Source organism: Mus musculus, chromosome X, assembly GCF_000001635.26.
Source record: "Mus musculus strain C57BL/6J chromosome X, GRCm38.p6 C57BL/6J".
Taxonomy (NCBI): domain Eukaryota; kingdom Metazoa; phylum Chordata; class Mammalia; order Rodentia; family Muridae; genus Mus; species Mus musculus.
The window spans coordinates 163,504,106-163,520,996 of record NC_000086.7 but is presented as its reverse complement, the minus strand read 5'-3'; the positions used below and the strand labels follow the sequence as shown (position 1 = coordinate 163,520,996).

Genomic DNA, 16,891 nt, shown 5'->3' with positions numbered 1-16,891 from the left:
GAAAGGATTTATGCCTGGCACTATGAACCTGGTCAAAAGTTGATGATTGGGAAGATCATGAACCCCAGAGAATGTATTACTGCTTTAAATAGATGGGTCAAACTGCCTTCTAAATATGGTTGAGGCTGGAGAGATGGCTGTGCAGCTAAGAGTGCCCTTTCAGTGCCCTTTCAGAGGACCAGGCTTGTTTTCCAGCACTCATATGTCAGCTTACAACTGTCTGTAACTCCAGGTCCTGATCCAGCTCCATGGGTAGTTGGCACACATTCGGTGTACATGCAGACAAAACACTGCTACACATAAAATAAAAATAAATAAATCATTAATTTTGGATTTATGCTTATATCCATAGATCAGTGCTGCTCTCAGCCTTGGTCAGAAAAACTTCTTTTTTTCAGTGGGTTGCATTCCATGCAGAGATTCATAACTGATACAAGTATTCAGAATAACTGATGGATGTTCATCTCTAAATGGGTCATCTATGTTAACGTCCATGTCCAAGTCTCAGGGGGCATCTCAGAACAGGTCAAAATAATGTAGGAACCAGATGATGGTAAAGAGTCTCGGGAAATGCTGACTTCTGGATATGAGATGGCTGTTGCACTCATACACTCACTTGTGAAAATGTAGGACTAAGAGACTCTCCTGCAAGATATATTTTGGCAACCAATAGCAAGTGTTTGCTGAGCTCCTACTTAAACGTGGGTAAAAGGGGGACTTGAGACATTTTACATGATACAGAAAGAAATGAAGAGAAGAAACCAGAATCTTCAGATCTCAGAAAACTGATTTTTTAAAAAGTCAAGTAGAAAAGTCATACCAATAAAAAATTAGCAAACAATAAATTCAAATCTGGCTGGGTGGTGTAGCCTACAATCCAAGTTACTCATAAGGCAGATGCAGGAGAGTTGCAAAGTTTAAAACCTATCTGAGCTACATAGAAAGTTCAAGACAAACCTAGGAAATTTACATGGACTGTCTCAAAATGAAAAGTAAAAAAAAAAAAATCTAAGGCTTTATACAGAGCTCATGTAGCTTACATGAGTAAGGTCTTGGGTTAATCCTCAGTACCACAATCTTAGGTAATTATCTAAAGACAGTACATAGTTATTTTAAAATGATAAGAGCTGATAAAAAATTTGATAGATTGGGAGAAAGAATGGAAATGTTTAAGGCATTGATTGCTTTCAAAATCTTCAAGATGCCACTTAAGCTGGGATACAGAAGGATTGGGTCCACAGGTATGGAGATTGTGAAATAGAGCCTGAAGAGAAAGAGGGAAACAGAGGTACAATAGAGACATAAGCATTTGGGTACCTATCTCTGGAGTACAATTTATAAGAGGCAGCTTATTTTTTTAAGGGTGTCAAAATGACAATGGGAAGCAATCCTGGAAATAATGGCGACAACTCCAAATGGCCACTGTAGTCGACTGTCTCATGTAAGACTCTTTTGGTCATGAATAACAAAAGCCATTCAAAGTAATTCAAGAGAAAAGCCAATGGGAGAATATTCCTGATCATAACATGAGACTGGATGTTCAAAAGTAGCTCACAGATCAGACCACAAGGACCCTCCATGACATAGGACCACACCGTCTGCTTCTGCTCCTTCTGCTTCCTTCTCTTTCTTCCAGTCCGTCTACTCTGTTTATTTATCTTTTCCAGAGTTCAAGCACAGCTGCTCTGATAATGTCTTTGACAGCAAAACCTTTTCTTTTCATCATCAATCATTAACTCACTATATTTTCTGGATAAATGTTTGAGAGAAAAAGAAACTCTTTAGTACCTGAGTAAATAGTCCATCAGCTGGTTTAGCTCAGGTATCCACCCCCAATAAACCTTTGAACCTTTGACTTCAGGCCTGTGTCTGTTTCCCAGACTAACTCAAGGCAGTAGAGGTCCAGGTACCTCACAAAGCAGTAGGGGTGTCGGACAGAAGGAAAAGGGTAAGAAAGTGAAGCAAAGATTCGTTTGTTAATTACTGGCCTCCTTCAGGTTAAAGCATTCTCAATGGCCTATTCATTCCTATTCTTTGGAAGAAAGAAGAGAAATATTGAAAATATCCAGTGACTTCAGATTCCTAACTGGATGTGAATATTCAAAATGAAGATTTTACAAAATAAAACCAAGCTCCTTGTCTTCATATCTCTCTTTAGGTAGCAATTTTTCTTTGCTCTTCATTTCTACAATTTATTAAGAAAAATGGAAGGAGCATCAGTTTTTCCAAGAATCAAGAGACAGGGTGAATTGTGCTGCACAGTGGCTGCAGTTGTTAACAATGTATCATATTCTTGGAAATCACACAGTCATTTTTTTCTTTTTTTTTTTAAATTTGTAACTTTTTAATGTATTTTCCTCAATTACATTTCCAATGCTGTCCCAAAAGTCCCCCACACCCTCCCTCCCCCCACTCCCCTACCCACCCATTCCCATTTTTTGGCCCTGGTGTTCCCCTGTACTGGGGCATATAAAGTTTGCCTGACCAATGGGCCTCTCTTTCCAGAGATGGCCGGCTAGGCCATCTTTTGATACATATGTAGCTAGAGTCAAGAGCTCCGGGGTACTGGTTAGTTCATAATGTTGTTGCACCTATAGGGTTGCAGTTCCCTTTAGCTCCTTGGGTACTTTCTCTAGCTCCTCCATTGGGTGCCCTGTGATCCATCCAATAGCTGACTGTGAGCATCCACTTCTGTGTTTGCTAGGCCCCGGCCTAGTCTCACAAGAGACAGCTCTATCACGGTCCTCACGCAGTCATTTTTAATTGGCTTCACAGAAATAAAACCACATAACTATGTGAGATAATGCAAATGCTAATTACCCAATCTAGCCTTTGTATAATGTATACATATTTTGAAATTTAATATATACAATAAATAAATATGTATAATTTTTAAAGAGGAAATCTCATGAGAGCCCACACATAGACAAAGAAGTCCAAGCATCTAAGGAATGCTGGGGAGGAGGGTAGACTTCCCCAGGGAAGACTTCTTCTAATTGGTTATTCAGTGCCAAGTGGTCTGCTCTCAAGTTTTATGCATACAAGTAACACTAAATGGACTGAGAACACTCTCTTATATAGTTAAATGTGTGGGTATGTGTATGTGTGTGTGTGGGCATGTGCATGCCTGCAAGCATGTGTGCATGAGAGGGGGTATATGGAAGGAGGGAAGGGAAGAAAGAAAATGATATCAATTGCATTATATAATAATTTAAACAAAGAAAATAGAGGAAATGTACATAAAATGATTTAAACTTCTAAACTAAAAAGAGAGAGAAAGGAGAGAGACAAAAGGGGAAAAGAAAAAGAACAGAATGTTACTTCTTAGGGCATCTATTATAGAGCAACCAGAACGAGCCAAGGTACATACATGTTCAAGGTGCCAAATTTCAGAAGGCACTCACTTTGGGGGTCATGAGAACTCAGAGTAAACACTTTCATGAACTTAAGGGTGAGTACCTCCTTAAATTTTGCACCTCAGCAGCCTAACTTGCCACACCCTGGTCCTGGCTCTGCCATCATCCATAATGATGTCTAAACTTACAGAGAATCATTTTCTTTTGTGCTGCCCCAGGTACAAAGCCATTGTACGGCCAATGGATATCCAGGCATCCCATGCCCTGATGAAGATCTGTCTCAAAGCTGCTTTGATCTGGATTGTCTCTATGTTGTTGGCCATCCCAGAGGCTGTGTTTTCTGACCTCCACCCCTTCCATGTGAAAGATACCAACCAAACCTTCATTAGTTGTGCCCCCTACCCACACTCCAATGAGCTACACCCTAAAATCCATTCCATGGCTTCCTTTCTGGTTTTCTACGTTATCCCACTGGCGATCATCTCTGTCTACTACTACTTCATTGCCCGAAATCTGATTCAGAGTGCCTACAATCTTCCCGTGGAAGGCAATATACATGTCAAGAAGCAGGTAGGTGCTTTCTATGGATTCATTTTTCTCCTTAGGCACTTAGACCCTTGCATTAATTTTGAATCTTAGTGATAAGTATGGTGTAGAAGTGACCACATCACTCGACTTTGACATTCTAGGAAGTGAATGATGCTTCTTCATTAAGGTTTTCTTCCATGATAGGGCACTTTCCTAGCATACACAAGGCCCTGCTTCAGTTCCCCAGAGCTGTGAAAAGGAAAATAGTTTGAGAGACTCCAATGCTTTCTATAGACACTTCTTTTAATCCAAACACATTGTTTGTCCAGGAAGAGAGTTAGCACACAAATAAACAGAGGGAGCAGAAAAATGAGACTAGGTGAAAGAAAAGAAAGAATGTGGTTAGGAGAGTCTCATGCTGGAGAGAGGTATAGAGGGGCTATAAGGTCAAAGGACATGACATACTTGAACAAGTGTCTTCATGAAATTCATCTCTATGTATGATGAATGTGTATCAATGGAAAAAAAGAGAAAGGTTTACAGAATGATGGCTCAAATCCAGACTTGATTTCTTGTCTTGAAGCCTTAATTCTCTTATCATTGTTATACCAGCAATAGCTTCTATTTTGTAATTTTATTGGAAAATTATGAGGGTGTGTCACAACATAGAGGATACCCCAATATGTTACTCTTCCCTCTATCTTCCATAAACCTCTGCAATTTTATCCTAGAGGGACAAAGGGTAGAAACTAAGGGCCCTGGCTTTCTTTCCTTGTTAGTATTTTTTTAATTTTTAAAAGATTTATGTATTTTAATTTTATGTATACCACCAGCATGACTGGTGCCCACAGAAGTCAGAAGAGGGCACCAAATTCCATGAGACTAATCTTATACCCACGTGGTTGCTGGGAACTGAACTCAGGCCCTCTGCAAGCCATCTCTCCAACCCCAGGCAGTTCTTTTTGCCCCTCCCCATCCCCTGCAACCTACATGTAGATCTTTGATATATTTAATTGTAGACCAAAAAGATGTCCAAATCCATGGAAATGAATAGCTGACTCCATTTAGAGGGCTCCCTTTTCAAAGTTCTTTTCCTAGCAAGTAGAAATGGCAGTTGACGATGCAATTGGCTGCCTATTTGAAAAGCCTTTTAGTAAGTAGATAGCAACTGTACCCTAAATTATTTAATGAGAAAGAAGTCCCCCCTGAAGTCACAAAGGGAGTGAAGTGCAAAAAGAGATGTTCATTCCACTTTGCATGATCACCTTCCTCACTGTGTCGCCCAGAAATAGCTAGAGATTAAAAAATAATAATACAGACTTATCTCAGCTTGGCCAATGAGGAAGAAATAAAGCTGGCTGCTGTTTTGAGCATCAGAAGGGATAAGAAATAATTAACTGTAGAGCAAAAAAAGGCATGAAGAAGAATGGCTGATAAACTGCCCCAATGCTCTCTGGAGGAAAAAGAGGGCACTTACTAGAATTTCATTGTGCAGTCCATTCAAGCATGTAATCAACTTTGTTTAAAGATATGTTCTCCGTGGTATGTTCTAACTATTTTGCCTCACAGGTTTCTGCTTCCTGCCTTGTCAATCTGTGTGTTTCTGATTCTTTTATTCTTCCTTCCCCCATCTCTCTGTGTGTCAGTGTATGTGTCAGTGTGTGTGTGTCTATGTGTGTGTCTGTGTATCTGTCTATCTCTCTATCTTTGTCTCTCTCCCCCCTCATTATCATCTCCAATTATACTTTCTATGGCCCTGCTCCCTCACCCATTTCTCTATCTCTGTCTTCATACCTTTAACACTTCCTCCCTTTCTGCCTCTCTTCCTGCTCAGATCGAATCCCGGAAGCGGCTTGCCAAGACAGTACTGGTGTTTGTGGGCCTCTTTGCCTTCTGCTGGCTCCCCAACCATGTCATCTACCTGTACCGTTCCTACCACTACTCTGAAGTGGACACCTCCATGCTCCACTTTGTCACCAGCATCTGTGCCCGCCTCCTGGCCTTCACCAACTCCTGTGTGAACCCCTTTGCTCTTTATCTGCTGAGCAAGAGCTTCAGGAAGCAGTTCAACACTCAACTTCTCTGCTGCCAGCCTGGCCTGATGAACAGGTCCCACAGCACAGGCAGAAGTACCACCTGCATGACCTCCTTCAAGAGCACTAACCCCTCGGCTACCTTTAGCCTCATCAACAGAAATATCTGTCATGAGGGGTATGTCTAGACTAAACTTCAACCTTGCCTCTAAAGGAACTCCTGGTATTGTTCTACAGATGTCCAGGGGCCCTGAGATTGATTGTTGTCTCTATATCTTCTGAAGACTCTTCAGGGGGATGAGTGATACAGACGGATGGGAAAGATGTCCAAATGCACCAATCACCATTGTATCTCAAAGTAAGCCTGCAGGCTTCATTTTCCATCTCAGTTGTGAGGGCTTCTTCTGATGGAGATGAAATCTTCCTTTAAAAAACAAGGAACAAATTGGAAATTATTATTCAAAGCACCAAGCCCCACTAGGCAAGTATGGTCAATTAAGTCTTAGAAATTATATGAAAAAAAAAAAAGAGAGAGAGAGAGCCGAGAAACCATGCATTGGTTATCTGCTCTGTGAGTTATTTTCTTTAAACAGAAGCTGGTTGCTTGCAAAACATGGCTTGGCTCCTTTTTTTTCCAGAAATATCTATAATATGTAAACCAAGGGACAACTTGTATTTACATTCCTAAAATGAAAAGCCAACTCTAAAAAAGAGTCCCATGTGTGAGGAATGGACTCCATTTATAACATTGGAAGCCAGTGTAATATAAAACAAACTGCTAAATATTGACTTTTTCAGAGATGTTGCTGAGGACACAGAAGAAACACTCAATAGAAAATGTTAAGGCGAAAAGCAACCAAATGTAGACCCATGTATGGCTATGGAGCAATGGCTTATGCCCAGATTTCCCATTTCATAGAAATTCTGATTCTTGTTAATCCAATTTTGGTCATTATAGTGTCATTCTACCATAGAAGAGAGATCTTTTTTGTGGGAAAAATGCTCATTTTATTAAAGTATTAACTATTACAAATGTATAAAGGATGGCATTTATTCTTGATATACATGTTTTGAATCAAGTGTATTTGCTTAGGGTTAACTGTCTTTGTAAAGCAGTAGTTTCAATACAAGAAAGATAATTTTTTTCTGTGCAGAAATAAAATCATGTTTATATTGAATGTATAGTTCCCCTAAAGTGTGCAAAGAAAATTAATATAATTTTACTAATGTGACATTGTGTCTGAACATGTGTAAAAAAAAAGAGTCACAGAAATCTTAAATTGTTGAACTCACCAAAAAGGGTACATATTTGTTTCCACTTTAAAATGTGTGTGAAATAGCCCACATGCAGAAAAAAAGGCTGGAGTAATAGCACCATCTCTTCTAAAGTCATAGAACTGGCTCTGGAGTACAGTTGGGACTGTCTTATTTGAGAAATCCTGTTTTCACTGTTTCTGAACTCAAATATGGGCCAATCGTGACAGACTGAATATGAGGACCCACTTGAATCTAAATCCAAGTTGTACAAGTGTCTCCTAGTATGTATCCCTTAAATCCTAAGGCAATTTTAGTTCAAGCTCTCTCCGCCTCTCAACAGCAAAGACATAGCACATATAAGAAAGCCTTCTGTGGCCTGATGTGGAGAAGTATTGGCTGGCATGGAGCATTAGGCATTAGGACCAAAGCAGTATAAGGATCTGTGCTTACAGTTGGAACAAAACTTCTCCACTCCTGCTTTCTCTGGGCTCTTATATACTATAAACACTAGCTTTTCTGGTAGCCCCTAACTACTTTTCACTGTTTGAAAAAAAAAAAACCAGACAGACAGACAGTGGAGGTCTTAATATCCCGCTTTTAGCTATATGACTTTGGCTATCTGGCTTCCCCATCTAGGCTCCTCTTTCCATGAGTGAGAAGAGAGAGCTAAGTCGCTTCTCTTGCTAAGGTTCTCTGAGTCTCCTCCAGTTCTGTCTTGAGAGCATGTATGTGGCCCACCTCCTTAACAGTTAACGTACTTCTGCTTCTCTTACAACTGTAAATTTTTGGAGAACTCCCTCAACCATTCTTCCATGTTCCTGTGCACATGGCAGAATGAAAGAAGCTAGGTTGTTCTGCTGCTCAGGGACTCCTTAGCATCATTCACATTAATAAAGTTCAATGAGCTTGCAGGGTTTTATAATTAGAGCTGAAGGATACATAAGAAAGTGTGTGGTCCGGTCTTCTCACTAGTCAAAGGGAATTCTTGCCCTTCATTCTCCTTCAGCTTTCACATGCCTGCTCTCTTAAGGTTACAGTGTCCCAACTTTGCTCTTTTGCCTCAAACCTTCAAAACCCTTGAACACAAATGTCTTATTGCCTAGATATTTGCTAATATAGGCAGCATTCTGGATGTCTAAAATTCTGACATATGGAACTTAAAGTAGTAGTTTTAGCCACTCTGCTATACCTGTTTCTAGAGGCGATTTAGGAACAGGATTCAGCTTTCCATCTCCTTTAGTCAACATCGAGGCACAGACAATGTGTCTCTTTACTAGCTACTAGACAAACAATGAGAAGATCAAGGTCTGGATATTGCTGTGTGTTCTATGGAAAATCTTGTTACTTCCTTGTGAGTTGTAAATGAAAGAGTTGGAGGGAGTTTTTGCCAGCCAGTGACCAAAACTGATAAAAACATATAGTGGATTAAATAATAGGTTGAGCTAGACCTTCTTATTGGGAAAATCATAATTGGCCCATCTCTTCTCTAAGGAAGCAAAATTTTTATTTTAAAATCAAGAACCTAAAATCAGATGAGAAACCTAAGACCCACGTGGCATCTCTTCTTTGCCTGGGCAGAACACATAGGGGCTGGAACCGAGACATTTCATGCCTGGCTTCCAAAGATAATCACATTTAGCACTTATGTCTTTGGCGAAGGAAAAAAAAATCAATTTTTGCTGTGGAAAACCATCTGTGTTTATTCAATTGACAGATACTACCTTTCAATCTATCTTAAATTGAGACTCCCTGAGGCAGGCAGCTCAACAGTGATAGATTAAGCAATAAACAAAGCAGTCTCCCTAGCAAGGACGGACTGCTGCTGGCAGGGAAGGTCCAGCTGCCATTGGGAGTGATCTTCTACAGCAAGATGATCCTCCCTGCTTAGTGCAGACAAAGCCCCTCCCTGCTGATGATTTTATGATTCCCCATAAACGTGGATGGCTCAACCCAGGTCTTCTGGCTGCTCTTACTTCCCCATTGAATCTAGCCTTCTGCCTCATTAGCAAGGCTTCTTTGCCCCACCAATAATTTGGTTCTTTGGCTTAGAGGAAGAATAGCCCATAGGGAAACTGTTCAGAAGCGGCTACAGATGAAGCAACATTGTCTTGTTATGAAAGTGCACACTGACCAGAAATAAATGAATTTGACTACAGGACATGGGAGAACTTGGGTTATAAAGTTCTTGTTTCCGCCAAACTGAGCAGTTAGTTATTGGTTTCTGAGCCCCATTATATGTCAGATGGCTTCTAGGAAAAGAGATTATCTTTGTTTGGAGAATGATATGTTGAATGGCACCCTCATCCGTTGGCTAAAAGGTGGCTAAGGCACTTTCCCCAGAAGCTAGACAGAAACAGTTGTCCTGAGCACCTGACTGTGTGAGAACTGAATGAACACTGTACCTTGAATCTTGGTAAAATGGGGGAGACACACTTTCCTGCCACCTTCTTTCTTTCCATCCATTCTAAGAGGAAGCTGTTATGAATGAATGGATTAGAATTAACCTTGGCATTCTGGGAAGAACAGAGAATATTTTACAAAATTCATCTACCTATGGCCCCATTTTCATGGGATGAACTAAGAACAGAAAGGGAGCAAACACTCTTTCCTTTTATGGGACCAATCTCTCTCACTCTCTCTTCTGTCTCTTTCTCTGTTTCTCCATGTGCATGAGCACACAGGCTATTCAGGAAAACATTACTGCCCTAGGCTCTGCTTTCTTCTATGTCCAGATTGCTATTTCTCCCAGCCATCCCTTACCATAGCATACAGACACAATGTATTTAACACTGTTCTGTTCTTCCCATAACTTTGCCCTTCAGATTCGGTGAGATAGCTCAACTGGTAAAGGCACTTACCACCAAGCCAGACAAGCTGGGTTCCACCTGAAGAGCCCATGTGGTAAAAGGAGAGAACTATCCTGCAAGCTATCTTCTGACCTCCACACATGTTCCATGACACACGCATGCCGCACACATAACCACCCTGTCCAACACACACACACACACACACACACACACACACACACACACACACAGAGAGAGAGAGAGAGAGAGAGAGAGAGAGAGAGAGAGAGAGATAATAAAAAGAAGTTTTACAATATTATCATTTGGGCCTTCAAAGATATCCTTTATTTAGATAAAGGAGAATCATATGTATGCTCTGGAAGACCATCTATCTAGAGCAGTCCACAAACACCTCACAAAGAACAAAGTTTCCTCTATGTTAGAAATGTACTGGATGGAGTTCAAGTGTCTTCGAAAAGTTTCAAGGTTGCACATGGGTTCAATTTAGGAACCTTGGGCTATACTATTATGATCCATGATTAATTCAAAAGAATATTGCATTTACCTCATGTTCATGGTCTATAAAGTATTCTCACACTCATTACCTCATTAAACTGTAGGTTTTCCCATCGGCCAAAGAGCCCATTTCCATCCTTTACTATGGGAATTTAGAAGTATTAAATTCACTTGCTTGTGATCATCTAGCACTGAATTAAAATGCCCATGGAACCATGGGACTGAAGCATGAGCTGTCAAAATCAGACCACATTTGACCTATGAGAAAGCTGTGTTCATCCACACTGCAATTTAGTCTGATTCCTATTTGCTCTAGTCTGAATTAACTATGCTTTAGTCTATGTGGTTTGTTCTGTGAAAATGACAATCACTGCTTCCCTGGTTTCCAGGACAGAGTCTACTTACAAAGGAGTTAGTAAGGTGTTCTGGGCTGAATAGAAGTGGAAATAACTTACCATGTTATAAGGAAGTGGAAGGCAGAGACACAGGACGAGATGGTTGGGGGAAAACAATGGTTATGAAATGTGTAACATTTATTCTGAACCTGAATGAAGTCCTGTGGCTCTGAATGTGCTAGAAGGCAAGGAAGGTAATGTCACCAAGTGTTCATATATGAACTGCTGTCCTTCTTCAAGATCATTATCTAATAGTTCTAAGGTTACATGGAAAAGTTGAACGGCAAAATACACATATAGGCCAAAATTTTTCTTCCAACCAGTAATACTTCCCAAATCCAGACTGTGCGAGAAATGAAGCTCACAAGACTTAATACAAAGCTCTCTTGCTATCTAGATATTGTCCAAGCCTGAACTAGTGAGAGACTCAAAGGAGATCAAAACACACAGGTAAATGACTCACTGAAGGCCAAAGCTAAGATGCAGTACAAACTGGTGGAGCAGGGAAGTCCTCAAGCTTACACACTCATCCAAACGCAGAGATATACTTCAGTTACAAGCACCAACTAAATCACATGGTTGTAATCCCAGCACTCACGATGCTGAGGCACAAGAATTGCTGTAAGTTCCAGGCCAGCCAGGGCTACATAATGAGGCTTTGTCTCAAAATAGCAACAAAACCTAACTCAACAACAGATAAAGTCAGAGAAGAGGAACCAAGTATTCACAATCTAGACTTCTTTGATATTAGGTTTCATTGGAGACGAGGGATCAGAAAAGAGGCAGAGCCACTCCCTCTCTCTCCATCTTCCCACTAAATGAATAAGATATGGCAATGGTTGATTTCTAGGAGCCTGGTGAGATAGGCTACATGAATGGTCTCTAATAGAAAAACACTTTATGGACTAAGAGACATGGCCAGGAACTCAAATTTGAAACAGTAGTCAAGATGGCTAGCTCTGGATGCCCTGCTGGAATCCCAGATTCCACAGTCTCTCTGCTCTCTCTGAGCTCCACAGTTCTAGGAGATAAGATTTATACTTCCCCAAATTCAAAATTCACTCCCAAAATAATAGAACATAGTGAGACTTTCATAACTTTATGGTTTCTTAAGAGAATCATTTTAATGGATGATAAAACTTCATATATTCAAGACTTCATTAACTCCCAGACAAGCTTGAGTTTTTTTTCAGTATAACTCAGGACCTTAATATTAAAGACACACTGTAGAATTCAAACTTTTCTTTATGTTGGCCTTAGCTATTGACATTGATCTGCTTATGACAATGATGTACAGGGTTTGAGATGACACAGTCCAGTGAGTTTTGAAACTACATGGCACAAGCTTCTTTAGTGTTATTTTATGTTTTGTTTTAAATAGCAGGCACATGTTATGTAAATTATAATTGTACTTGTTAATATTAGCATAAATATTTATTGCTTTGAAAAATACACTCTGGGTTAAATAACTCAGAATGAGTTCCAGGTGTGGGACTTATTGTAAATAATGTCATAGTTGGGTTTTGTCTGGACTCTTTAGATTAATGAATTGTGTAGAAGAAGTTCACAACAAGACGCGACAGACTCAGATCCTTTTGACTTCGCCATGTGTGTAACTGTGTGGCCGGGTGAACTGTGCTTGGAAGAAAGTATGCTCTGTGATTGATTTGGATTTTTCCAGAAATCTTTCCAATGCTACTCTCCCATCATATGTGTTCTCTGTGACAGTAGCTCAATTCCAGTGTAGAAAACTGAATGTTCAAAGTGGTAGAAGATAAGTAGTTGCTTTTATTTTGTGACATAATAAAGTATAACTTATGAACTGGACAAATGCATGTATCCAATGTTCAATAAAATGGTTGTTGCATGACTGCACTCTGTAGCTGAGTCCCTTTTATTATTACTAATACAGGTTATTATTATCATTATCATCATCATCATCAATTTAGGGGAGCATGTACACCAAAGCATGCAGGAGACCAGACAACAACTTGTGGGAGTCGGCTCCTTCTTCTGCCATGTGAGTCCTGGGAAACAAATTCAGTTCTAAGGCTTAGTAGCAAGCACCTTTTACCCGCTGAACCTTCTCACCAGCCCTGTCCTGTAAATTGCTGGCTCCTCCGACTTATATCAGAATCAATCAGACTGATTTGTTGCAAAAAAACAGAGTTTCTAATATTTTATTGGGATTGAATATTGCATTGAAAAGCATACCAGGTATTTCCCCACAACTAGAGTTTTATTGCATTTTTGCTTATACACTTAACATTTTAAAAACATATTTTATTAATTCTTTGAGAATTTCAGAAATGTGTTTTGATCTTCCCCTTTTTCTTCCTTTACCCATCCCCTAATTCTTCACAGACCCACTCTGGCCTACTTATGCACCCACAACTCCATATAGTTCTCTTCTCTTCTTTCCTCCTCCTCCTCCTCCTCCTCCTCCTCCTCCTCCTCCTCACTTCTCTTCTTCCTTCATTTAAAATAACTCCTTGAGTCCTAATTTGTGCTGTCCATATATTCCTGAACATCTGGTGGAACATGATTGACCTACCAGGAATTACACCCTTAAAGAAAATCAATTCTTCCTCCCCAAGAAACCATCAAGTCTCCATCAATCCTCAGTTAAGGGTGGGAGCTTTTGAACCTTTTCCCCTTCCATGCTAGAATGTTGACTGTCTTGGACTTATATAAGTCTTGTTTGGCAACCTCCACTGCTATGAGTTTGTGAGTGCAGTGATCCCCTCATATCCAGAGGACATTGGTTGCTCTGATGCTCCCTAATCTCTGTCCCATGGTTCAGAACTCTAAAATGGCATCCAGTGCAAAGTTGTTAAGTATCAATGTACTCTTTCCTCATGATGCTCAACATCCATCTGCAGTTGATGATCATTGTTGAGCTGTTACTAGTTTCTTTAATGTTTCCTGCAGTGTTTACACATATATACAGAGTAATAACAAAATGTTTTCAAATATCCTATCCTCAGTTTACAGAAATGATAGCCTATTGGCCGCTATGCCCACTTGTTTACACATGACACAGCATATCTTGAAGTTCTTTCTCTACCAGTGCCTAAAATGCTTCCTCGTCCTTTACTACACCTACTTAGCCCAGCCACATTTACTTACCCAGTCTAATTTGAGCAATATTTTGCTATCATCAGCAAAGACATGATAAATAACAAACATATTTGACATTTCATGCACATACAAGTGTTTGTAGGAAAAATTCTAAAATGTAGATTTATAGAAACAAAGAGTAGATGCCTTTATAATTTTGATAATTATTCCAAATTGTTCTCCTTAATACCTGGACGATTTAAGGATCTTTGCTTTCTAGAAGTATCCTAGATAATATGGAACAGAAGAACTCTTAAAATTTACGTGTTCTATTTTTAAAAGAACACAAACTGGTCTTACGAGTGGGGACAGATCTTGGAAAAGTTGAGAGGGGGAATGAAACTAGTCAAAATTTGTTATGTGAAATTCTCAAATAAGTTTTTAAAACCTACATTAAAAAGAAAAGGCAAATGTGAATGGAAATGTCTCCTATCATTTTGTATAATGAATATATAAAATTATGTAAGAGATTACAAATTAGGTATGTGTGGGTGGGTTGGGAGATCCTTATGAATCAAAGCGAGGACATCTAGCTAAAGATCAACATAGTTAACACATTGCCCTGCTGGGTTTTACTCTTTTTTCTTTCCATCTAGCCAATGGCTGGTTGTGAAGAAAAATGAACAGATAAGGTGGTATTTCCAAAAATAATGAGGCTATCTAACATTCAGTTCATGAATTCTCTCATTCATTTCTACAGAGCCAATAATCAAAAACCTAATTCTTCCATCCTTTGTCACCAACTCACTTACATGAAATGTGTGTCTGCAATGGCTTCCACAGCAATAAAGTCTTTTGAAATATTTAAAAGAGTCAACAATAGCTATGGATGGATATGGTTTGATTATCTCCCAGGGCTTCATTCTTGAGCTACAGTCCCTGGCGTGAGGTAACAAGAGGATCAAATTTAATCCAGCTATGATATTTAGAGTTGGGCCCTTCAGATGATGAGGATTAAATACCCCCCCATGATTAAATCCTGATGGTTTTATAGAAAGAGGGAAAGAAATCAGAAAACAAAATATCATATATTTTCTTTTATTTGCAGTTTCTGGGTTTTAAGTCCTATACAAAAACATGTATGTATATGTAAAATGAAAGTAGAAGTGAAAGGGTCTAGTGATACAAAAAGAACAAAAGAGAGGAGGGAGGGGTAAGGAAAGGGATGGCATGATTGGAGGCAATATGCTTTGTGTATATTATAGGAACATTTAAAAAATAAAATTTAAAACAGAAGCTATAAGGAACACATACATATACCTCACACACACCCCATATCTTATACATAACACACCATACTCTCTCTTTCTCTCTTTCTCTCTCTCTCTCTCTCTCTCTCTCTCTCTCTCTCTCTCTCTCTCTCTCTCTCTCTCTCTCTTGACATGTCATAAAGAAAGCCATCTGGTCTTGGTAGCACAAGAATGCCTGTAATGTCAGCACTTGAAAGTCAGAAACAAGAACTAATTGAAAGTTTGAGGCCAGCCTTGGCTTCTTAGTGAGTTCTAGGTCAGCCAGGACCACAGAGTGTGATTATGTTTCAAAACAAACAAACAAACAAACAAACAAGTCAAAAGATTATCACCAGCCATGGATGGCTCCTTGATCTTGGACCTCCACAGATGGAATAAATCTGTGTTCTTGGTAACAGAAAATGGCTAATACAAGAAAGTTGGCTGCAGAGCAGTGGCACAATCACAGTGGGTGTAAATATGGCCCACCCAAGCCTTGCCGAAAAGAGGTCATTCTAGTGGTTGCCTATCAGACGTAGTCAGCAAATGTCTCGAAGAACACACTGGTCACCATGCCAAGGGGCTTCCAGAGGCTGGCCTTTGAATTCGTTTGAAAGGAGGTCCCTTCATCTCCCACATTCCCTGCCATGTACTCCACCCTCTTGAGTTGTAGTGTGTACAGTCTACAATTAAGTTGTAAATGCTTTATGAAAGTGTCAATACTTCCATATCATAACTGTACCTGAAGAAGTGCTTCAGTTTCTGGGTTCAATGAGTTACATGGGAAAGTAGCCCAGCCAAAATCTTTTGGGATATCCAGGCAATGCAATGTTAACTGAAAGTAAGGTTGTTCTACTTTAATCACTCAGAGCTCCATCCAAAGCAATGGAAACTCCATGGATTCTATGAGCTGACACTAGCAAAGACTCCTAGTAATGGGGGACAGGGATCCTGAACTGGTTATCCTCTGAAACCAGGCAAGGGCTCAAGTGGAAGGATTGGGACACCAGCCCATCCACAAAAACTCTGACCTACAGTTTTTCATGCCTGCAGGATGTTTTGGGACCAGAGCTTATTGTAATAGTCATTAGAGAGATCAGAGAGACTTCATCCACCAACTTATGGGAACAGATGCAGAGTCCAACAGCCAAATAATAGGTGGAGTGCGAAGAGTCCTGCGGGGGAGGGGGAGGAAGGATTTCAAGAACCAGAGGGGTCAGGGACACCATGAGAACATGGCCCACAGAATCTCCTGAAGGGAAGTCATGAGGGCTCATAGAGATCAGGGAGCCTGTATAGGTCTGACTTCTACAAACAAGTTATGGTTGTGTGGCTCAGTGTTCTCGTGGGATTCCTACAAGTGGGAGTTGGGGATGTTTCTGACTCTTTTGTCTGTTATTAGGATCCTTTTCCTCCTACTCGGTTGCCTTGTTCAGCCTTGATGTGAGATTATGTGCCTAGTCTTATTATAGCTTTTTATGCCAGATTTTGATCACTGGAAGGTCTGCTCTTTTCTGAGGGGGTATGATCGGGGTGAATGGGGAGAAGGGGGTGAAGGGGAGATATTGGGAGGGGAAACTATAGTTGGGATATAAGATAAGAGGGACAAATACGTTGAAAAAGAAAAGAAAAAGAAACTCTGAACTCTTTGTAAGCATTCTACTACCATGT

General features: G+C 40.0%; 1 protein-coding gene across 1 annotated transcript in view; it reads left to right on the top strand.

Annotated features, from left to right (window-relative positions):
- Grpr (gastrin releasing peptide receptor) overlaps positions 1-7,093 on the top strand; it is a 35,833-nt gene extending 28,740 nt beyond the window's left edge. Inside the window, exons 2-3 of the mRNA NM_008177.3 lie at positions 3,575-3,926; positions 5,719-7,093. Of these exons, the coding sequence (NP_032203.1) occupies positions 3,575-3,926; positions 5,719-6,105 (739 nt within the window). The 3' untranslated portion in view covers positions 6,106-7,093. The remainder of the gene's footprint in view (positions 1-3,574; positions 3,927-5,718) is intronic.
- The last annotated feature ends 9,798 nt before the right edge of the window (positions 7,094-16,891 follow it).